Here is a 25,590-nt window from a genome sequence, read left to right as displayed (position 1 = left end):
ATGAATACGTACTTACTTAAACAGTATTTATTTTACCTTTTTCAGTGTCAAATAAAATGCATTTTATAATCAGTTTACTCGTCTTTCGATTTTCAAATTATATTTAAATAGTTATTAAATACTTTCCAATTTTGAAAAATTTGTTTACATGTAGTAAACTGATAGCCATTACGTAAAGTTTGTAAATACGTTTTATTATTGTCAGACCTAAATCTTATTTAATTTAACAATAATTTATACAATAGGTTCTTAATTTAATACTTTACGTTCAACATATTCGCTAATTTAAACTTCCGAAGTTTTTCAAATGAATATAAACCAACATTCCCCAGGTTCCAAAGGTTCACTTTTACAAAGAAGATATTACACACTAGCATACGACAGTTTCGAATCACTTGTTACTCAAAATGAAAATATATTTATCTTATAACTCATTCAAACACAAACACATATTGAGAACTTACGAAATGCAACTTAGAACGTTAAAAAGGCGCATTAAAATTAATTGTCCTATGATTGTTTATTTAAATATCAACATTTACTTTTCATAACTCTTTACTTGAAACATAATTAAAAATTAGCTGTTATTTCCGTAATCTGTGTCTGTAATGTAATTTTCATGGTTTTTTAAGATTTTCAGTTATCATTTTACACCTTTTGAAAATATTATCTCCAGGATTGAAGAAGCCACCGTCCATCCATGTCAAGAACACCGTGGAACACGGTCTATCAGTCATCCGCCGAGACACGGAGGAGGAGGCACGTGCAGATGAATACTATAGAAGGTAGGTACATACACGTTTATGAATATATCAGCCAGACGATTCGTATAGACACACTCACGGACGGTGTACATATATGGTGTAAAGAGAGAGGTTTACCCAAACAGCCGCGGACGGGAGAATCTTACGTGTGTATTTCCATAGATGTGTTCATAAATGGAAGCAACCATCCATCTACTGATTAAAACGAGCGGAAACATGTAGAGGAGAAGGAATAAATACAGACGCACGTCACGGTATAAATGAAGGCTCACACACGTACATAGACACGTAATGAATACTGCCTATCAAAAACACTATTCTTGTGTATACGGGAAAAATGTGTACACGACAGTCAGTTTGCCTGTTACATCGGGCAGCTAGTTTAGCAATTACATGCTTGTGTGGTCTGCGTTACGTAATAGGGATCAAATTCGTTCTTACCGCGGAAAGTACTCAAAATAGAATGAAAAGTAGGTGTACTCGTTTGCACAGTAAATTTAGCTACTAATTCTTGTTTGTAGTAGATGCATCATATTTTTACTTTTTTGCGAAGTTATAAATAGTCTTACGTAACATGAGGAGATATTGAAAGAGGATAAAGTAAAAGGAATATGTCCTCGGAATATCTGTAATAAAATTGGAAATGAAGAAAGAATGAAGCATTCATTTATATATCGTGCTAAAAAATCTTTCGAAGAGAAAAATAATCTGTAACGGTGGTTTTTAAGATAATTTTTACATTCACAACGGTCAATTGTAGAGCTTTCCTCCTTTCACAAATATGAATTTTTCATAACGACATTGCGACTTTTAATATACTACGGCTTAGGTATCTTGAAAGTAATATTACCAATATTCCAATTAAAAATATTCACATAACAATACAAGTTATTTAAGATTTGTTTACAGAATATTATTTTGATTACAGTATTTCACTACATTAATATTATCCCTGCGATGAAGGATACAATGTCCATTGCACACAAAAACTCAATCTCGCATTTTAAATGTTCATAATAAACATTATTTTCTCCTTAAACTAGAAAGCTTTCATTTAACTGCAAATATCCTATACATAAACTACTTAATCAGCCTAACATCTACTTAATATCCGTCAGAGTAGAAGTTTTTAGTTACATTAAAAACAAGATTTCGGTGTACTTAATAAATGTCTTAACCTTAAGTACATCGTTTATAAAAATTCCTTACAAATTCGGTTGAAAACTTGACGCGGTCGAGCTTGTTTTCATTAAAACGTTATCGATGGCATTGCACGCGTCCTCGTACACTTTAATCGCGTCGAATTCACCGTCGATATTTATCAGACGCTCCTTGTAGTGTTTAATGACCAGCCGATTCCTTTTATGGAACTCCTTAATTTGATTCTTAATTTCTTCGTAGCTGATCATCGGTCTTTCTGTGGTCGTGATTATCCTGCCCATAATTCGATCGCTCAGCACCGAATTCCGCACGTTCAGATACAGAACGATATCGGGTGGCCGTATCGCTGTGTCGAAGCTTTTGCATTGTTCCTTCCGCTTCGGGAAACCGCTCAGTATGACTCCGTTCTTGTTGTAGAGATTGTTCAGCATCTTAATGGCAATTAGTTCGACTAGTATATCTGTGGGTACCAGTTGACCCTGCGACATCATACGCGCCAACGTGAAAGCTCTCTCCGTTCGCGTCATTATTTCCTGTCGGATCACCTCGCTGGCCAAGATATGGAGGAACCCGTACTTTTCTGCCAGTTTCATGCATAATGTTTCTGTGAAAATAAATGTTGAGTTATTAAGTAAAAGCGAAGAAGACTAATCTCTCGTCTTTGAAATGTTAAGCGGCCAAGACTGAAATACAAACTTTTGGATACTGTGATTGCGCATAGTTGTATGAAACGTTTCTAAAGTATTCAAATTACATTTCATTATATTCGTAATATAAAATATGTGTATTTTTCTCCTGTATTTTAACGTATTTGTTAATAGCTTTATACAGTAATAATTAAAGAAGTTATATTTATATATCAATAATGTTAAATACGTTATTAGTAAGTTTAGATTTTATATTGATGAATCAATACAATTTAATCAGTGAAGCTATTTAATTTAACAATAAGAATAATTTGAAATGCACCTGTTATACAATACTCTAATAAATAAAAATAAGAGTAGTATAGCAGTAAAAAAATTTGTAAATTATTGATCTGTGAAGTATTAATCTTAGGAATAGTGATTTTCAGTGTGCACTTAGCTTCTTTTAATATAAAAGTATTTCCGTGAAATATCTATAACAAAATGCAAAAATAGATGTCAATGACGTTACTAGGTTATACAACGGAATTAAACGATGAAAAGTATAATAAAATGTGATAACTTTTTCCAGAACCCGGTCCTCCAATAAGAAAGACGATTGGAAAGTCGTAGTCTCTAAGCGGCTGAGTGTTAACGTTAATAATGGTACTCCTTGAAATAGGATTGCTTCCAGGAATGTAAGCCTGTATACAATTGCCCATCGAATCGGTCGTTTTCGGATATCCTTTTAATTTTAGAACCCCTCTTTTCATGCGTCGCCAAAAAAAAAAAATACATTTAACTACTTTTCATGCCCCTGTTACCGTAATACTGAAATTTCTATTCTAGTATTTACGCCTCGACACCATGTTCCGTTCATCGTGAAGTAAGGTTTTTATTCGCAAAATATTTATTTCTGAATCTCATGTATTCATTACGTATACCTTAATTGCAATGAAGTAAATTTTTATTTGATTTTCCACGAAAATTTATATGTAAATAACTCAGAATACCTAGGAAGTAATTTTGTGCTCTTTTTCTGTGTTTCTCTGAAATGCATGCTAATATTAACACTAAAATTATCAGTGATTCAGGTTTATTTCTGTAATTGTTATTAAACAATTTTTAAACAACAAAAAAATAAATTTATTTATTTATAGTTTGTAAGATTTAATTCTGAATAGTATAACACTCGCTTAGTAGAGATTACCTATTCGCACGTTGACTCCTAAGTATGTTTTATGAAAATGCCTTCTGCAAATAATTTAGAATTTTTTATTTTATATAATAATATTTTATTTAACCAAATTTTCATAACAGACATTCCTTCTTTATCAGTATTCGGTATAAATCTTTCATCACCGACGAGAAACAGGGACATTTCATGAAACTTCGTGTCCAGTAGTTTGAAAAATTTAATATTGAGGCAGGAAAATATACTCAATTGTTTATAAGTAATTTTTAATTGTTCCAAATGCTGTATTTTTTATACGTTTCTCTCTTGTTACTGGTTATTCATAGAAATTTAATTATTATGTCAAATTGTATAGATTTTCTGTTTCTACTAAACTTTGTTGAAAACAGATACCTACATTATTGGTTGTGGATATTAGACCTAACGGTACCAATCGTTGTTATGCTATACTCAGCATCACACGCTTAGGATACACTGCAAGTTATTCATACAGCAGGATTTTCTATAACCGACTTCAGATATAATATTGATCATTCGTGAATGTAATTTAATATCAAAAACTCAAGATATGTTTAAGTATATTTTGTAATGTATACACTAGTATTTCAATTTCCACATTCTCCATTCTCAGAACTAATATTATGCGCCTAGTGTTCTCTGGAATTAGGAACACAGATTAGAAAAAATCCTTATCCGATTTAATATTTAGGGCAGCATAAATGATACCGTTCTGACATTCGATACTTTCAACAGGTGTGAATTGTAAAAGGATTAGAAATCAAGGTTCCACCATCATACTTCGTGATAACGAAGTTTGACAACAGACTGAAAGTATCACAGAATTTTCATGATATCATTAAAATTGGCTTATCTGTCTCTGAAATGCTGTTATGCATAGTAAATAGAATGATGTGTTCCTTTCTAAATTCTTCATTGGTTAATGTAAACATACCATTAATTCTGCAATATAAAAAGTCAAACATTTCTGTGACCCATTTCAGGAAATAATTCAGAAATATTAGAACACTTATCATTTGAGATAATTTTATTACAATCTGATACGTAATTCCAAATTTTTCATTTGCGGATATTTGAATTTTTCAACAATTAAAATTGGCATTTGTAACTAAATGAGAATAGTATGTCGACATTTATAAAATCATATTAGAGGGTGCAACGTAATGTTCTAATATTTGATTGTGAACGTAAAAATACAGAAAAAAATGTCACATCATTTTAATATCTCAATTAACACCCAAGAATTTCCGAAATGGTAGACGGTATAAACACTCGAACTTCACGATTGTCGTAAATTCAGATTATTCGTATATTAAGTCGTCTACGAATATACTATGACTATAAAATATCGAGCGATGGATTCAAGGAAATGAGCGCGCGGCTCGTTCAAAGTAAAACGATCAAATGCCCAAGGCTGCATTCAAGGTGTCGCTGGCAGTGTACTACGGTTACATAAAAGTTACATACTTTGACAATCACGTTAGCAAATAAAATAGACATGCGGTGGTTAACCCACAAATTTCATACTTTGCGGTCAGGTAAAATAATCGACATGTAATGATCGTGTTGTACAGAACACTAATGAACTTGGCAAGGTTATTTCCCCAGTGATGTTGATGAGAACGCTTACGCAGTCAGATCATAATTGATTGTTACATTTATGAGCTTACAATTGTGCAGTAAAATCACAAGCAGTTGAATATTTCATGATTTATTTTACTATAAACTCACTTCGATGTTTTTTTCTTTAATTAAGAATTAATTGTTACATTTATGGGCTTACAGTTGTACAGTTAAATCACAAGCAGTTGAATATTTCACGATTATTTGACTATGAACTCACTTCGATGTTATTAATAAGATCTAACTCGGAACATAAAAATGTTGGATGAAGTTATTTTCATAAAATAGCAGAATTGACGTACAATAATTTATTTTAAACGCTTTCAAAAGCATGTTTTATTTATTCAGATTACACATGCCAGTGAATGATTCACCATTCTCTGAAGAATAGTATATTTGCTCCTAAGGTAAATGAAATTTGATACATCCTTTCACTCGGTGTAATGTAAATAATATAAAATGTAATAATATAATGATAAATGTTATTAAATAAATAACTAATGTTATTAGTATCGATATATTAAGTCAAGTAAATAAGTAACGTTATTAAGTAAAAATACTTTGTGTTTTCTGTCAAATATTTCGAATTACACAATCCGAAAATACTGAATAGACTTATACTCGTCTTTCTCTAATTATTGCCACATCTCTTGCCCAATAGCTAACAATACATAAATCCATAGAGCGCATGATAAGTATCCCTCCTGTGTCATGAAGATATACTAACTGCAGAAGACTACAATCTAAAGACATTCACCTTATGCACCCATAAACAATCGATAGCTGCAATCTTTTCTGGCTGCAATACGACTCTAATCATACCTTGATATATCGCCACGGAAATTCAGCATCTACCCTTACAATTTTCCAAGTAAAGAACGCGTTTGCACCGAGAACGTGACATATCCACGCTTTTCGTCCAATAAATTACAGCAAATACAATAAACTGTTATTGCATTCGTATATACTTATACAGTTATTCACAAAAGTATCCGACCACATACTTATGCAATATATTTTACATATTTGATGAGTGATAAAGGTGCCATTACTGGGTATAAGTTATATTGTCATAAATCTTGCCTCACATGCTTTAACCCTTCAACACTGGACCTCTGTATCTCCGCACGTCGCAACCCGTTCTTTCGTATGTCATCTCGTCACTGCTACATAATGACATACGAAAGTAGGAATAAATATATTACTATTTTATATAAAAATAAAAATAAATATAAGTTTAATAGTACTCTTACTATATAATTTATTCTATTCCCGAAATAATTTACAAAGTGAACAGTAAAAGGTTTGATAAAAATTCCTACGTAAAAAGACAATTAACTACCTTACCATTACACTCTGAAAACATGTATAGAGTGAAAATAATAATGATAATAAAAATATTTATATTCGCTATGAGTCAGTCTTACTCTGCTTTAAGTTAGATTAGATTAGGTTAAATTAGAATTCATTCAATCAGTGATTTAACAGCAAAAAACTGTTTTGCTACTACCAATTTATTATCTTCAAAGTAAATTTACACTTACAGTGGAATGGAAATTTTTTTTGCGTTCCTTTCAAATGATCGATAGTCAAATATCATACGAACTCAGTCGCGAAAGCTACTGATTAAAAAAACATTACATAATTTGGTAATATGGTATATATGGTATATATGAACAGATACTTTTGCAAGTAACTGTATCTCTTCTCAAAAGATACTGCGAGCAACAGGGATTGTAGACTCTTGCAAAATCTGCCGCCGAAGGGACAATCGGCGTTCTATAGAGATAGAGCGTGCCATTCTCGAAGACCGGATACTTTACGCAAAGGAAACCGTATATACGATTGACTGGGAAATTATTAACCAAGCTGGGTGCGCAGATTAAACTGCGAATTGATTCTCCTTTGAAACCGACGGATTAAGTCGATTAATGTCATGTCGCGTTGGTTGCCGGTGTCTCGCCGCCATAACTCGCGGCCCGATAAGATCGGATCACGCAATAAATTAGGACAGTCGCGGAAAATGGACACGGTCGATCGATGATGCCCGCGGGAAAAAAGAAGCAGCGTGTCATTAATGCGCAGGCTCCTGATACCGGGTTACGGGGAATTAGATACCCGATGCAAGAATTAGTTTAAACGAGATTAGAAGGCGGCACGGTACGACACAGAGAGATTAAAATTGAAATAACTTATGCGACTGGAGATTTGCCGTTTGAACGTTTCCGAGACAGGATTCGTTTTCCTGATATCGGTTGAATATCTTTGGCTAGCGTAGTTAATAAATACTCGAAACCAGAAACTGGTTATCGGACAATTTGTCGTGAAATGCAAAATGTTTTGATTATGAATGGTTTAGAATTATACGTTTCCGTGGCTAACAATAGTGTTATAAGTTAGTAAGAGTTCGTAATGCAGACTTAGATCGTGGGACCATGGGATTAATTGTTGAGTTAATACAATGTTTTGATTTATGGATCTGTGACATGACGAAGATTGATATTCTAAGAAGGAATTGTTTGAAAGAGAAACTGTAATATGATTATAAGATAGAAGATTGAAGGTTTGTACCGCCATTTCTCCACATGTTTGAAATTATCTGGGAACAGCGTAGACAAAATGATGAGAATGACAGCAACAAGGGTACATGGAAGCGGAGAATCTCTGCTTGTTGCAAGAAGCGATTAGAGGAGAAAGTATTTTATAGAGTAGTTAACCTGACAACACTGAAACTAAGATTGTGTACATTCTAAACATTCCACTTGCTGTGTTTTCTTAGTTTCCATTAAAGTAACATTAAATTGAGAAATTACTTCTATTGGTCATTTAATGACAAACTATTCTTTTTTGTTATTGTGCAATTAATCGGTGCGTATTTTCTTAATAGTCAAACAATGTATTGCTGCATATTGATTTAGAAAAAATGTGGTAAAATATTGAAATAGAATGAAAAATTTCATTGGAAAAATATGTACATTTAATTTTCGTAAAAAGAAATATTCAATGCGAAAAAATATAAAATCAAAATAATATAAAATAACATAAACAGCTGTTTTTCTATTTAGAACGATTTTCGTATATCCCAATATTTTTCCATTGAATTGTGTTAAGGAATTATTCTTCCTATATAAGAAAATGAATGTATTGTAATCACCGTGATACAAATGAATACAACGGAAGGGAAAGATGAAAAAAATGTAAAATTGGATAGAGAGAAATAATAGAATGCACCGATGTAAAAGGTAATTTCATCGCTATTAAATTCAGAGCACAATGATAGCGTATCAAAGGTTACATTGAGCGCGAAGCTATTCCATGTAGGATGTAGTTAAGTTTCCATGGGGAATCGGTACCTTCCGTTTCATTGCAGGATTCATGTAGCGTCTAGATTGAATCTAACGATTTCAGAACAGGTTACTGGCAACCGTGCTCAAACGATCGAAACGAGAAGGACACGCTAAGCAGAGACGCCGCGGCAAACGCATTAACGTTATCAAGTTGTCCGACTAAAATTATCACGCAGCGTAATTTCTCAAAATAAGCTTCAACTGTCCTGTACATGGTTAATCGAGGAAGAACTACTTTCCTCCGTTGAAAACCCATTGCAGTCTTCTTGTAATTAAGAAGTCATCCGTCGCTCCTGGAATATGGAAGTCTAATTAAATACAATTAGGAACTTTTTAACAATTCAATTTCAATTTGATTAACACTTCTTTTTGTTTGTATAGTAATTAGATTGTCGCAGATTGCGCTTACCTTTTAGTATTCAAATTCAATTTCAAATGCATTGAGAAAAATATTGAATTTTCTTGAAAAAATGACGCGTCTAGGAAAACACAATTATAGATTAGTAAAAGTAATTGAATAATCAGTTAAATAAGTAAATTATTGATACGTTTATGAATATAAATTACAATATTATAAATTTATATATAATTTACAATATAAATTATTATATCCAATACAAATTAGATGGGTACTTGTTTATTCTAAAATACTATCTTAACCTCCTTAATAAATGGCCAATACTATAATTTTAAAAACTTCGAGCAACGTGTACTGTACCTAATATTAAGAACTTTTTTTTTTACTAAAGGCATTTATAAAAAGTGGCATCCATTAGCAATAGCAGCATATATTCGATTCCATTTGTTAGTTGCCGTTTTTTATACGAAGGTTTCCCAAGAACCAGAACCTCTGATGAGATTAATCAATGTAGTATCTACTGCGACTTTTGCACCACTGTTGGCGGAATTCATACTAAGACCTTATTCTGCCATGATCAATGAGCAGCGTCCTATAAATGAAGACAAATAGTTGTCGCGAATAGAGGTTGAATGTGGAAAACATAATATGGTAGCTTAGATCTAATGATCGAGACTACTGAATCGGTCCTCCATTGCTCACCCATTTGACTTTCAATTTTCAGAATGAACAATGACCAGCTAAATATAGCTGACATTAACGTCAATCAATTGGAATAGTTTCATGACAACTGAATTAAACTTTCTTTTCAGTTAAATCAAATGTTGAAGTGGAATCAATTAATCTTTTCTCGTAAAAAATCGATGCATCAATTTCATACAATTGATACGTTACATAATTATTCATGGACTAGAACCAAGTGTCTTTCAATGTAAATCAATTTTAATTGATTACTGAACGATACATCCAATGGCAAAGAAAAAACGAATGTTTTTGATGAAATGATAATATACTTGAATTACGCATTCTTTTCACATACATTCATTACACACCTTTTGTTTCTATAAATAATATATCATTAAGAACATATATATTTTCGATTTTCTTAGAAACAACACATCTATTTATTTTTGTACCATTGAAGCTATTAATTTAGAAGAATTTAAATGTTCCTCGAAATTCTCACAATTAATTCAACCTTTTCATTTCTGTTTGAAGTGTTTCATCATTTTCGCTTATACCAAACACATCTTCATATTTCTTGTTTGACATCAACACCTCATTGTCGTTGTCAATCACATGTTGCATTATATGGTAGCCACCTAACAAACGTGATCAACCTCTAATACATTCGCCTACCGGGTTGAAGAAAGAACAATCGTCTTTTCTTTCCTCTCGAGTGTCTGTGTTTCAGCGTATTATTACACCGATACAATGGTCAGGTCGCGCGGCCGTTAATAAACAAACAATCGCCGATCTTGACTAAATTACTTGTAGAAAATTACTCCGACACGTACATGATCTCCCTTTTTATCTAGCTTGGCACCGCGTGATATCTGATTCTCGTGCCATTAACATTTTACTACTCGGCACTGTAATTATCAGCTGTTTACTTTACGTGGTCCTATGAGTTTGCTTTCACCGCGTGCTTTCGTTTTTACTTAATACGGCGTTCCACGTTCCTTTTTCTCCCTCACAGCGCGCTCGAACTGGCTCGAAACTGACTCCGATAAACAATTTATCAGTTTATCGGTCCAGAATTTTCTAATTCCGTTGCTGACAGATTCATCTATATTTGGAGCCTATGAACGAAGCTACGCACTTTAAAGTCTAGTAAAGTAAATCATTTAATTGAGACAGTATTTCGTAACAGAGATCCACTGCTTCTAGTAGATTATTCCTGAACAAAAATTTTACTTTTCTTAAATACTACATTTTTATTTTATGCAAAAAGTACATTAACACTTTAAATGTCTAAACTGATCGAATAGTAGGTTTTTAATAACAAATTTTCGAAGCTTCACATTCAACAGAGACTTAGTTTCTATATAAAAACGTTCGCATTGAGAATAATATAATAATGATATAAAGAGTAATATAAAATAATTTGATATAACCTTGTTGTTCCTTTATACTTCATTATAAAATATTAAGTAATATTTTCTAAAGAACAGGTATGCCACACAAAATGTTAAATTATTCTAAAAGAACATCAGAAAGTTTGTCAAGAAATCTTATAGTAATATTTATATACTACACTTTAACATAATAACAGAGATCAGCTAAGATTCAAGAAAAACATTCAGATAGATCACTCTGTGTACCTCAAGTACAATTGTATGGTAACATCGTAGTTGAGACGAGTGTGTTCATTTCTCTTTTTTTCTCTTTCTCTGTTCTTCTCTCTCTCTCTCTCTCTCCCTCTCTCTCTCGGTCTCTCTCTCTTCTTTGCGAACGTACATATATCTTCAGCCCCGATCTATTTGCCGAACCACTCCTATCGATGTATCACCGTGCACTCGACGCTGATGCAACTCTATTAACGACGCTAAATGGCGCTCTCGGCGTCGACGTCACAAAAGTGGCACATGCCCGAGGTACACCAAGGTATTTGTGTTCGCTAAAATGCAGCTTCAGCGTGAAAGCGCCTTCAGGAATTTTTCCTGCGATCGATTGCACGCCCGCTTCTATAAAGATTCAGGATGTGACATAACACTGGGTCCGGGTTATGGGTCAATCTCCTTCACTTTGATGAAAAGCCAAGACCAGCACAGTTTTCCGATTGAGCCTCACCTTTCAAGTCAGTTCACATAAATGGTTTCGAGTGCTGGCTTTCCAAACATCTTAAAATGATGTGCTTAGAATAGTAAGTGTTCATAACACATTATCCATTCAAGATGGATTTGTTTTATTGAAGCATACGATAATTACTTTTCCTTAACGTTCGTTTAATCTCTACTTTACCTTTATTTTATTTATACATCGGTTAATGAAACTGTGAATTTGCAGAAATTTGTACAGACTACAAATTTACAGATTATTAGTGTAAAGAAGAAAAGTAGAAAGTAGACATTCAAAAACATGGAAGCCCGACAGAATAGTTAAGTTTTACAAATGCTGAGAAACTAATTTAAAGACATTTTTCTTAGCATAGCTCTTATTAATACGTTAATTTCATCGTGTCTTAACAATTGAGTAATCGCGGGTGCGCGCCGCAATAAAAAGGTATAATTATTCAAGCCGATTACTACCTGTCTTTCTGTCGCTTCCATCGCGTGTCATTGACTCGATGACACTATCCGACGGGATAATTAACGTTACGTCACAATTGTTCGATCGAGGCGACAACAATCGACGGATTTACATGGCGAATGATGAATGAAACAGGAAGAAACGGCGCCGGTCCACAATAAGCCAATCGAATTATCGCCGGTGACAAAAACTCGGCGTATCTGTCGATACGGGTTCCCTATCGATATTACATCCCAATGGAATATGAGATTTCACTGAAACCCGTGGCGCCAAACATGTAAATACTAACAGCGCGGGCTCCTTTCGCCAGTAAATTTTTAATTAACAACCGTCGCGACATTACTCGTAAAATCAGCAACACTCGGCCAATAAAAACACTAATCACCCGCGTTCAATGAGATTTCGTGTAATACGGAATTAAATATCAGCTAACGAGCCGAATGTTCCGTCTGCGTCGTTAGCACTATTTTTATAATAATGCCCCGTTTCTCGGTTATGAATCGACGGTTATGATTTTTCAAATACTACGCGGATCACCGACGCGGACGCCATTTATAGAACGAACCTGTTATCGTCGTCTTTGAATCGCAAGCAATGGGACGAAGACAGATTAACTTCAAAACTTTTATCTCTTAATTTATACGCGAGTCCGTGCTTCTCTGTTTATTTCTCTTTTTAAACCTTTCGCGATCGTCGCCGCTTTTAGAAGTATCGCTCTCCGTTCGACGCGCGGTCGTTGCAATTTCAACATTTCCCGATTGAATGCCGGGGATGTTTCGAGATCGAGACATTAACCGCGGCTGCACACGTATCGTCTAGTAGCCGAGATTGCAGTAATTGCCGCAATTTACCTTGCGAATAGCATAAATAGATTCTTTGTATAGCCGGCCGGACGACTTTTATCTAGGAACGCTACAGTATATCTCGACGTGACGCCACGGTTGCGCCGATTTTTCTGTGATCCGCCGAGCGTTATTTATTAACGCGTCGAAATAAACGGGCAATTCATACGCGTTAATAACATCACCAGGCATAATTCATCGCTAAAATCTGCCACACCGAGCACTCAATCGCTGGTAACACGGTTTAATATTAGGCGATGACCTAAACATCTAAGGTATTTTCAATGCGACATGTGGAGCAACGAGGAACGACACGCTTTGTGTACCGAGCGTTACGAATTTCACGCTGTCGCGAGCCGTGGGCTTGATTCCGACGGTTCGTACGTAATTTTGTAAAACTATATAAACTGGGATTTTTGTATAGAGAAATATTTTATTGATTTCTATGCCTCTGTCATCCAGATTTTTATTATCAGGATTATTAAGATAGATCGTAATCAACTTCTGGTTTTTTACTACGCTTTTTATTAGGTTAGCTTCATTAAAATGTCACAGAAATGTCATCGAAATTAACATAAATTCTTGTTCAATATGTACATTCGTTTATTTATTTAGATAATCTGAATTTACATAGAAATTTTCAGCGATATGTTATATTAATTCAGTGCACTAATAAATGATTTACCGTTTCTCATTCAATAAAAAAAAATTATAGTCACATTGACTAACCTAACGGTCTACCAACGGTAACCAACTACTGGTCGGTAATAAAATATATCAATTGAGAAAATAGAATGGATTTTCTATTTTCTTGAGAATAAATAAAAATCTGTTAATTATGGAATTACTGGTTGAGATACGTGAGGACTACCAATAATATATCATGGAATGTTACCACTCTCCTGTAGAAATCCAATAAATAATGTTTACTTCAAAGGAACAAGCAAAAACGAAACACTGTGTAACAAATTACAGAAACACTAATTGAAATCAACAGAATATGGCGGCAGGATTTTCACGACTTCTGAGCAATATTGTATAGAATTTAAAATAGGGGCTGTATGTAAATATCACGGGAACTAGATCGTATAATCTGGCTTCGTTCATTCAGAGAAACATTCAATGTGAAAGTGGGTAACGCAGAAACGTTACGGGCACTAATTTAGAAAAATTTATTTCATCGTCCCGGATCGGTGGAAGCGATTCAAGGGAAATGTCTGCGATTTTCATAAACAGCTTGTTCGTATTTTTTCGCTTATCTGCTGCAGCGATCGTGATTACTTTGTGTACTTTATAGTGTGCCAGCCTTTCCTCCCGAAAGCAAAGCAATACAATTGTAAAACAAATACAGATATTTCATCGTTACTAGTTTCTGTTTGTGCTGGAATTGGGTACTGTTACACGGATTGTGAAGAGAACTTGCTTCCTTACTGTGAGCTGAAGTACAATTAGGCACGCTTCTTATTTAGAAGATTTTATTCGTGTACAATGAGTAACTTCACAAGTATATGCTTGTATATACTTTGAACCCATTAGGAAATTGCGAAACAAATTCACAGAAATATTGAGGATACTAAATTTTGTTAACCAATCACCAGAACTGTGCAATTGGACTTTATAGATATCATAATATCGCTATTGGCAATATAACAGGCACATGATCAAATATGCCTTAGGAAATGGATGAGTATTGACTGTACAGTGTTTATCATGCAGTCATTATCACATAGTTACTAATTGCTTGCACAAATCATACAGTCACATAATACAAACGTCTTAACCGAAAGTGTGATGTTAACATTCGATTTCAGAAAAAATAGGATTTCAAATTTTTTATTTGGCATTCAGTATTTTTCAAATTACAGTGTCAAACGATACACACAATATACAAAAAGCACAATGTAAAATTCATATTTCGATAGAAACATTAAATAACAAAAATCTAATAATTCTATCGTATATTCTCCTTACGTTAGCATCATATAACTTCAAATACTAGTTCCCACGATTAATAATCTACAAATAATTAAAACTGATAGATTCAGGTAATCTTATATCGCATGTATCCCATACTCAAAAAACAGTAAACCGAATTGCATGAAATCTGTCAAACATTTCAATCTCCCTATCCCCTTTTAATTGAATAGCGTAAAACTGTATTATTAGTAGTATCCCTCGCTAGGGAAAAAATTCGGACCAATCGAAAGCTCGTGCGCGCCACCGACCAAGAGGATGATCGAATCGCGATGTATTTATACAGCGCGGCGCGTAGACCAGAGGCTGATGAACGATGATGATATAACGAGAGAGAGATGCACTCTACGGACGTCTTGTAGGAATGCAGCAATTTAGCGATATCAGCCAGGCCGACGCGGCTAATTCTATCTACGAGCTACTCGATAATTTGCCTGGCGGAAAATTAGATCGATACCGCTGAGAAATCGCTAATTACCGGCCGTTTTCGCAAGAGTACGCGACGAAATCCGTCCGCGGACGATTTCACGGCGCAAATGTGATCGAATTAGAGCGAATTAGATCGGCGCTCGGTGTCGGGGTACCTGATTACCAAGTGCCTCACGGCGAACCGGAGCTGATATGCAATAAAGAGACCTATTCAAGCATACTTCGTAATTTTTTCTTAAATTAGGGAGTAATTATTAGGTCAACACAGCCGATAACGAACCGTGGCTGTTGATCATTTTAGTGCAAACGATACGCAAAGGAACGCTGCCTTGATCAATTGGTTCGTATGTCATTGTTTACGTTCAATGAAGTTTCTAGTACAGCTATAGTGAGAATAAAATATTTATGAATCGAATTATATGCTTCTCGTATAGGCCTTCCGTAAATTTTGGTCGGATCTGTTAGAACCCGAAGAAGACGTAAAACGTTCAACAAGAACATTGTAGTGGAACGATAAATTGATTGCAGCCACTTGAAATATAGTACAAACACTCTGGATGATGTATTTCGGTGGAGCGAGCAGGATCAGCTAGTAACTAATCTTGCAGAAACAGAATGGCAGTGAGATGGACCTCACGCAGACAGGATAACTGTTGAGCTATGGTGGCGGATCTATCGGCGGTGTATTCTAGAAAAATGTATGCAAAATAGAGACTGAAAAATGTCTGATATCCCTTGTGGTTTCGTAATAGATGTAACATCATAATGGAGGATGGCGCGTTCTTAATGTGCGTACGTGTGTTTAAGTAGTGTGAAATATTAGCATCGTATTTCAGATTAATATCGCGTTACGTACATGACACTATGTCCGCGAAAAGTATCATTGGGTAGCAAACAATGTTGTCGCTTCGGTGACTGTATTCATTAATAAGGTTAAGAACACACAAGAAGATAATTATATGTTCTCGTGATGTTATTGATCAATAATGGTTTTAAAGAGAAATCGTATTTGACATTTTAATGTTCGAATGATTTTATTTGTTTTAATAGTAGCTTGTCTATTGATGATCTTTGGTTCAGGCGTTTGAACTTTAATGCATTAATCCTTATATTTTCCATTCCGTTCTTGAATACTTGCTACTTTCTTTGATGAAATTTACAAAATTTATACTTAAGCTAAACTTCTTTTTTAGCTTTAATGATTTTGATATGAATGGTATATTGATATCAAGGTAGAAATATTATACTATATTTTCTATTTTATTATGTTTTACACACTAATAATTGATATAAACATTATTATCCTACGCTTTATATAGATGTATCACTGGTACACAATTTTAGAACATTCATCGTTATTCGTTAAACTTGAATAAAATTTTTGTTTTAAATAAATACACTATAATTCTGTGGTTTACTTCAAGTAAATGAATCCAGTATTGGTGCATTATTATTACAGAATAGATTCAACGAGACATTTATTTATTTAACAATCATTTAATTCGCTTTAAAATCATAAAATATTCCACACTTTAATATGATAGCGCATGTATAGTTTATATTCACCTTATTGTAGTATTTTATATTCGAGATTCGAATAAACTATGATTCTCAGTGTGCACGGATAAGTACAAATTGCAGAAGTGCCGTTGCATCACGTGGAAGATTGCATGATACTTGATCAGGGGATGATATTCGTTCGGTCAATAGATCAATATAAATATTTAACACTATTCAGAATGCGTCTATAACTACGATTACGCGTTACATCCATGTTTCGTATCGTCGCAATCTTTTCTTGCGACCGGTTGCTCGGTATGTTCTCTTTTTCCTCTCGTAGCGGGGACTAACCACGTTGTATCGTCGAATCGTCGCTTCTGGGTTTCGTTCAACGCTGCCCGGCATTAGAACTAGACGATGCCATTAATTTTCGATATTATTCAACTGTATCTATGGTTCACATTCTCAACAGTACGGAAGTAATAAATTGTAACAGGAAATATAAGTTACGATAAAAATATTTGAAGTATCGAAATAATGGAACTTAACTTTATAATTCATGCCATTTTCTTCATAGAATACGGTAAATGAATCGAAGGTAAAACTCTGTTCTAGACAAATTTTATGAAACTTGTAAATAATGAGTTGCTAGTAGTATATACCTCTACTTCTCATAGGAAATATAAATAAGTAGCACACTAATGTTTTATTTTAATAAATTGTACAGCATATTCAAAATCCTTTTTATTCTGATTCTGTAACTATTGAACTGTAATTAAAACATGCAAATTGAATAAGAATTCTTAATTTTTTAAACTGAACTCTTTTTATTTTATTATTCCATCTAAATATCTGCAAATTCACAGCAAAAAGTAAACAATATAATCAATACAATAACATCATAATCACTTGTTCGTTTCTTGGTAGGAGATCCTCTTTCTATTTCCTTTTAAATCTTACTTAATACAAACAAAATCATGGATTTTCTCTTTCGCGACCTGCACCATAAAAAACTGGTTCCTTCGGGAACCTCGTTCCGTTCCGTAAACAAAGGAAAAAAAATACTGGGCGGTGGAATATTCATTATCGACACTGTTCATTAAAACTCATAGTTAATTAGCTGCCGACGAACAATCGGTATGCGATGAAAAGGAATCGTTCCGCGAATATATTTGTCGACGTATGGAAACAAGCCGATAAAGTGTACTTCGACGTTCCAGAATTCTCCTGAACGGGACAACACGGTCCGTACGATATTTGGTTTCAGTGATGCGTGCGTTTTAGTGGGTTCTGGATTATGAGCCTAAAATTAGTTAACCCTCCGGTTACCACCTAACCGCGAGTTTACAAAAAAGCTATCGCGAGAAAACGGTACAAACAAGCCTGTTAGAGCGACCGTGCATCCGCGTAAGCTCCTTTCGCGATAAACAACCATTATGAGGATCACTTAATACTCGGCTACTTTTACTCCTCGATCCTTGCGTGAAATTGTCGCCGATGTTTCAGCGTCCATTATCGGGAAAAAAATACACATAGAAAGGAGAAACACTGTTCTTACTCTTTATCCGTGGAAAAAAAATTCCAGCCGTAGGAGGTTAATCGTTCAAGTCCATTTTTAGAATTGACAAACTGTCCTTTGTACGGATAGTTTGTAGAGAATAATGTTTCTCCGCAAGTCAAAGGAACTCAGTTGAATTTTATAGTTTATCGCAACTTTTCTGTTTTATTCTTCGACAGAACGTGATGTAAAAGTTCGGTACCGAGTAATTTTTATTTTCTTTTACTTTATGTTTTATCTTGGTTAAAGTCACTTCGCAATTAACATTCGTGTTCCGGTCATATGATCTTATATTTGTACTTTTACTACGGAACTGTCAACATTAAAATCGCATTAACGAAATACGACATAACTGTACCGAAATATGTTCAAAGTAATATATATATATTATTTATTCATGCATTTGTAAGTGTAAGGTGAAGATATATCAGATGTTAAGTGCGTATTTCAAGTTTAATTGATTCGACGGTGTAAAAGAGTTAATATTAATGTATTGCGTACTTTTAATCGTTATTAAAGTTAATTAAATATCAAACTTATTTGATTAGGTACTATTTAGTAATTCTTAATAGTTATCAAGGATGTTGCTCATACTTTATCTAAATATTGTTTACTGTCTATATCACAATGAAGTTACTAATGTACTTAATAATGCTGATACCGATACTCTCTGTATTGTTGAAAAAAATTAAGCTACTAGTTTGGTGAGTAATGAACATATTTCATTTAGCGAGGAAAGTACGTTCGAAATACGAATAGCACAACAATTATAAATTAATTAAACACATGTCGCATTTTCTTTAATCAACGAATATTCGACCCAATTGAATATTTATGAGCAGCAGCGTACATGCATATTTAGTTCTAGTTATCTCTAGTTCTAGTCCTATTACACTCCAATAAACACGTGTAAGGATGCTGTTGCTAGAATTGAAATGCATTTTTTTTCTGATTTTCTAAAGAACAGAAAAGATAATGTACCTTATCAGTTCGTTATTCTGTATTTTTAGAGAATGAAATAAACTATTTTGTTCCTTAGAACATTCATTCTTAACAAATGGACAGGTGAGTTACATTTACGCGAATCTTTAAATGATCTAATGGCTTTGATAGGACCGAAACTGTTTGAAAATCAAAAGAATCAGATGGGAAAGAGCAACGATAAGACACGATGTTGAAAACATCTCGTTGTCAGGTGATACACGAAGCTGGAGTTTCCTAAAGCTTCGCTCATAGAGCGCGCGAGACACGAGGCTGTATAAAGTCGATCCTCCACCGACGGGAGCCGTCAGTTCGGCACGACACCTCTGTATAGTACGACAGAGGATCTCGCCTCTCGGTTTTCTGTAACACTCATCATGCCACCGCATAATTGCATCTTCATCACTTAAAAAACAAACTAAATAAACCAGTGAAAACGGTGAACGATTAAATAAACCCGATAACTTTGTACTTCAGCTACAGTGAACTGTTTGTACACACGAAGATTGAGTGTCCGATGAATTAAGACGAACAGTAACTAAGTGCAGGATAATCAATTGAAAATTCTCAGAAACTTGAAATTTTATGCTTGAATCAGTTTCTTTCATGGTATAGGAATTAATTGCAGGTGGTATTATGTGACACTGTGTTAACTACACGTAACTTTGATATTGATATTGTTACATTCTTGTCTATCTATGGAAGTGTATATCCAGTAAATAATAAGAGTAGGTGGTTCATTATATTTACCGATTCAAAAAATTAATAAAAATTTTGGTAATGTTGAATGTGCATTTAGAAATTCGCATTTGTATATAAGTTTATGGAGTAACTTTTTCAAGCTTAGACTAGCTGCCACCGGTTGCTTTGTTAGTACAAGTAGAGTATGAAATGTAAATGAGAAACTGTACGAAGCAATTTTAAATACTGTGAAATATTAATATTGAATAACAATTTTTGTCATGAATAAGTATAAATTCTAATTTTTTTTATTGAACGTTCGCTGCTTGTTGAAATCAAACTGTTCGAAATAATTATATAAAAGTTTTACTAAATTTTTTAAAGAATCATTCAAAACTATGTTTCATTCTAATATTATTAGTTTAGAGGTTTTTACTATTTCTTCTACTTATGCTCCACCACATTCATATTATTAAAATTTATTGATCATAAGTACTATTGTATATGTATCAATTAATATAATTTTAAAATTGGTTTCAATAGTTTTTCCATAATTTTAGTGTATATTTATTTATTACATATTTACTGTATAAAATATTGTGTCCGGAATTTCAACTGAAGCGCTAGTACCGGAGTAATATTTTACGATAATACCATAATATCATGATATAACACTAAACTAAATCCATAAAATACCGTATTTAGCATTTTATGCTTTTATCTCTACTATCTTATACTCAGGCACACATAAAATTCGCGATTCAATCTTTCAACATAAAAATGGGAGAAAGTGACGAGATAACCCGTGCAAATTTTATTTTCAATCTAATTCTACCACGTCTCTCGTGACTCACGTCGCAATTTTAATTTTGCCTGTAACAATCGAGCCGCCGGTGACATAAACGGTATCGTAGGTACGTATATAAACGATCGTTCCGATAGATCGATCAGATGTCTTAATCTTTTTGTTTCTACAACGCGGTCGAATGGGTCCGATGCATCAACAGTTCGTGCTAGATTCTATGTTGGGAGACCTGACACCTTTTTTCTAACCTTTTTTTAAGTAGCCTGAATGTCTCGTTTGTCAACAGCAACAACTAATTAATAGTCGACGAGAGGCGCCCAGAGATTTCGGTGCATATATATCGTATATATTCTGTCGTCATTCAAATGATATGCTAAAAAATTCAGCATGAAATTAAGATATGCGTGGAATGTGTCTGCCGGTATGATCACTCGGGAGCTAGACGCTTCTGAAAATCGTGCCAGACCGGGAACGCGATAGAGACTTCTATGTCCGCCCAACTATGATGTGAACCTCTTTACTCTGCCAGACAGCTATAACCTTCCTTTTCCTCTTGATCACCGCACGAAAGCTCTCCTTTTTTCTATCGGGATCCACGCGGAATAGCTGAAAGCTATCTGTATCGCGCAAATCTAAATTTGTATTCCCTTTGGTGAGATCCACTTCTATTTTCGTGCTTGAATGCAAGCGGCCTTGACTTTGTGCCCTTCTTGACACTTGAATTCCTTGTTCTTGTACTCCGCGAAGAATCGAATTGGCTCGCGAAATTCTGATTCGTCATAGATGGCACTTTTCCTGTAAGATTGTACAAAGAGAATTGTATCGACGACGTTTCTCTGATATTCCGTAATGTTAGATTAGCCGAAGTGAATTAATAATTATAAACGATTACAATTCATTTTGTTGATAAGTCTGGAAGAGGTTATTCAATTTTTCTAAATCTCTTTGTCTAGTAGCCGTCTTATAAATATGTAATTAATCAGAATTCCTTGGAGAAACTGGTCACGAAAAAATACGAGAATAAACGTGAAGCGAATGTAATTTTTTAATAAATGTACAATCACGGGGAATGGAATGTGAAGTATGATGTTATATAATACAATAAAACGTTGGATATGTTTGCCAATTAATATAAGAAAACAAAAATGAATGGAATTTAACGGATTTAGTAATAAGTATTACTTTTCAGTTAGCTTTTAAAGCTAACAATTGTCTTTTCCATATAAATGCTCCTTTAAAGCTAACAGTTGACTTTTTCATTTGAACGCCCTTTTAGGACTGACAATTACTTTTGCAATGAATAATGTTAAAATCGGAATTGATCGCGGAAGTGGCAGGGCGAGAACTATAAACCTGACCGAAACGATGATCGGTAGCCACTTGACGAGCGACTTATTCATCGAATCCGCGGGGAAAATCGCCTCTTCGCCGGCTGGTCCTTTTGCAAACGCGTATTAATAGTAAGCGATCTCGGCAGGTCGATAATCGTAAAAATAAACGGTATCATACTTTATACCGGGACTTGCGTAAGTATAGATCCTTTCGAGTGGTTTCATTCTTTCCGGTCTGTTTTCGTTACAATAAAGTAACCCAGTTCCGAGAACGTTAATAAAGAAACAAAAAATAGATCGCGCAACTATCCGCTAGAGCTTTAACGAAAACTTTGGTGAGCTTGTTTGCCCTGTCAAAGTGTGAATTAGTGAATTCAGTGACGCCATTGTGAACCGCAGTTACATAAACGAAGCTTGCATCGTAAGTAGGCTGCACATATTATGCATTCATAGTAGAAAATGAACTTGGTACAGTTAAAACGTCGTCTGTTTTGTAATTTCAATCTCGCAATCGAAGAGTGTGACTCGCATAATGTTCATTCTCGTATTACCAGGGATCGATTTCTCATTATAATGGATATCGATTTTTGTTCTTTATCTTTAAAGATTACTTAATCAGTTAAATAGAGTTTAGAAAGATGAGAAAATGTTTGAAGACTAGAAGGAGTATACTTAAAAAAATATTTTTAACCATAGTAAAATTATTTCGGTTTCTTTTTTATTAATATATTTCAACGATGATGAAAGATCAGGAAATCTATATCAGACAGGCAATCATTGAAATTTCTGATCGATACTAGTTCTTTCACGTCTGAACATAAAAAGGTGAATTTACGTAAATATGTTTGGTTCAATGAAATAAATGAAGATTAAAATTTAATTAAGCTTAGACTTGGACAGTAATAGCGACGAAAAAGGTATTGAAAGTATTTTCTGCTTTTATGTATAATGGTTTGTCACCAAGTTTGAACGCTGATTAATTAGTACACAGAACGAGACTTGAAATATTACGCTATTAATGTATTCTGTAATGTCTCGTATTCGAACAACATGGGAATAGTAACCAAACAGACATCGCATAATTCATACAAGCGTATATACGACTACTTATCACGCTCTTACGGTACACTTAGCGAGTAATATTTATACGACGATAACGTGTAATTAATATGCACATATGCCGGTACTTAAACTAATAAATAATCAAGGAATAATTTAATTACGCCCGCATCGCTGGATAACAGGCTGCGAATCTGACAAAGCGTGTTTTCTGGATCGTTGAATGTTCCATGGGGGAATTCAGAATTATGGGAAGAAACTTAACTCATAGTGAAAGGTAAAATTATCTTTGGGAAAACAACAGTTTTATAGTGAGCATTTGTGTCGATGCAATTCGGTTTAATTGAATAATTATAATTAAATGAAAGTTAACTTTAATATCGTTTATATATTACTAACAAAAGAAATAGTTTCTAATTCATTAAAACATTAGAAGAAACAATAAGACAAGAAAGATTATACTTATTAGGTGTAGTAATGATTAATTCATAATCTTTAGAGAACCTCAATTCGAAATATTTTGTATTTAATCATGAAAAGTAAAGACTCGAAAGTATTTAAAAAATCTAGAGTAATATCTAAATCTCGATTAATTTAATATATTCAAACAACAAAGAAAATATATACCTTCAACAAGTCGAAAAATATTGTTAAACGGCTTGATTTCAGGAATGTTCGTAACATGAGAACGTATGACATTCTGTATTGTTTTTTTCCTTAGACGTTAATTTATATTAACCTGAAAATGGGCCTAAGAAACAAGAACTTAGAAGCCATATATTTTCGGTTACAAGTAATTACAGTTCCAACACATTTGTACTACAAATTGCGCTTGTTCAGAAACAAGTTTGCAGTGCCTTTTCACCCAACCTTTCTTCAAACTTCTGTGCGCAGTTGCGCAATAATAATTTAAAGTAACCCAATGATTACGTTTAATTAAGTCCGCAATGATCTCGTTTTCTTATTACTCTCCTGCTTCATAAAGACGCCATTACGTTCGTTCGCTACGTTCGCAAACGTATAATCGCATTCCAGCCGATTTCAGTTCTACAAAATGCACGTGAACTAATCTTTTGCGTATAAGTTGGCTACATATTATTATTCAGCTTTTACTGTGTCGTAAAACGGTAGCAAAACAACTCATAAATAATTGAATAAAGCGGGAGGAATTTGTAATACGTAATTGAAATCGATCTCGTGGAACATTAAACGTGGCGCCACGGATGGAAATGACTAATTATCAAGGCGGTGAATAATTAAGAACATTCAACACCTTCGATTATATGTATACTGTGGATTACTGTGCGCATGAAAAGATTGAATGCCACTTTAATTAACAAGCGCATTGTTAACTAATTTTATGCATAATATAATCGATGATATGAAACTCTACAACTTTACTGTCAATGATAATTAATCTTTATTTAACGGCAATCAATTAATTATACGAGAAACGTACCATACGAGCAAGTTGTAAATATAACAAATATTTTCAAATAGCAATTATTCATTACTACATTTTTATTTCATAACAATGTCGAATTTTAAATAAACAACAAAATTGAACAGTGCAATTTAGATATTAATTTAAGTATTTAGAACAATTTTCTTTTAAGTGCACAAATCTCAAAACATTCGATAGTGTATACCTATAGAAAGTAAAAACTTGATTTCGTTATTAAAATTCCTATCAGACCTTCAATAAATGAAAAATATTATTTCGTTTCTTCATTAAATAGAAAGTTTCCTTTCTTTGAAATTATTTTAATAGTTGTTTCTTACAAATCTGAATTCGTTTAACGCGCACAAATTCCTGGTGCCGATTCCACATTGCTAAAGATCACATTCCAGACGATTTCGATACCATGAAATGCGTGGGAGTGAATCTTTCACTGGAAAAGTAGTCTGATAATTTATTCAATTCCCGCCGCGGTACGGGACACAGCGAAAAACCGGGTGGATAAACAATAGATTAAAGCATAGATAAGGTAACATTTGTAATTGAGATCGATCTAGTGGAACCATCGACCCGGCGCCACCGTGGAAAATCATTGGCCACGATTTCCAGCGGCACTTTCAGTCACCG

At 34.0% G+C, this 25,590-nt stretch overlaps 2 protein-coding genes across 10 annotated transcripts in view; one reads left to right on the top strand and one right to left on the bottom strand.

Moving 5' to 3' along the window:
- Window positions 1-1,818: 1,818 nt before the first annotated feature.
- On the bottom strand, window positions 1,819-13,157 carry LOC116429107 (adenylate kinase isoenzyme 1). 3 transcript variants are annotated; one of them, XM_076374156.1, is made up of 5 exons: window positions 9,795-13,157; window positions 9,453-9,684; window positions 9,144-9,213; window positions 8,741-9,027; window positions 1,819-2,529 (listed from the first exon to the last, which is right to left on the bottom strand). In XM_076374156.1, exon 5 carries the CDS (start codon window positions 2,516-2,518, stop codon window positions 1,970-1,972), a length of 549 nt encoding a protein of 182 aa, XP_076230271.1. In that variant the 5' UTR covers window positions 2,519-2,529; window positions 8,741-9,027; window positions 9,144-9,213; window positions 9,453-9,684; window positions 9,795-13,157; the 3' UTR covers window positions 1,819-1,969. The 3 variants fall into 3 exon arrangements, with proteins under 3 accessions (XP_076230271.1, XP_076230270.1, XP_076230274.1); XM_076374155.1 differs by lacking the exons at window positions 8,741-9,027; window positions 9,144-9,213; window positions 9,453-9,684 and having other exon boundaries at window positions 12,344-13,157; XM_076374159.1 differs by lacking the exons at window positions 8,741-9,027; window positions 9,144-9,213; window positions 9,453-9,684; window positions 9,795-13,157 and adding an exon at window positions 8,683-8,699.
- Window positions 13,158-19,910: 6,753 nt separating this feature from the next.
- LOC116429091 (thrombospondin type-1 domain-containing protein 4) overlaps window positions 19,911-25,590 on the top strand; it is a 32,400-nt gene continuing 26,720 nt past the window's right edge. For 2 of the 7 annotated variants that reach the window (XM_076374475.1, XM_076374474.1), the window contains exon 1: window positions 19,911-20,256. The gene's annotated coding sequence lies outside the window, so the exon portion shown is untranslated. Of the gene's footprint in view, window positions 20,357-21,050; window positions 21,224-21,891; window positions 22,867-23,689; window positions 23,782-25,590 lie in introns of those variants that run through there. The other 5 variants (XM_031981559.2, XM_031981556.2, XM_031981555.2 and 2 more) reach the window with 5 other exon arrangements.

This window comes from Nomia melanderi, chromosome 2 (genome assembly GCF_051020985.1).
Source record: "Nomia melanderi isolate GNS246 chromosome 2, iyNomMela1, whole genome shotgun sequence".
Classification (NCBI taxonomy): domain Eukaryota; kingdom Metazoa; phylum Arthropoda; class Insecta; order Hymenoptera; family Halictidae; genus Nomia; species Nomia melanderi.
Note: the sequence above shows the minus strand (reverse complement) of the source record. Positions and strands in the feature narration are given on the sequence as shown.

What these genes read in the sequence shown, in the direction of transcription:
- LOC116429107 (XM_076374155.1), bottom strand. Translation starts at nt 12,374, where the DNA reads ATGACACGCGATGGAAGCGACAGAAAGACAG. An exon ending in TGGAAGCGACAGAAAGACAG is followed by an intron (nt 2,530 to 12,343) that starts GTAGTAATCGGC and finishes TTATTTTCACAG; the next exon opens with AAACATTATGCATGAAACTG.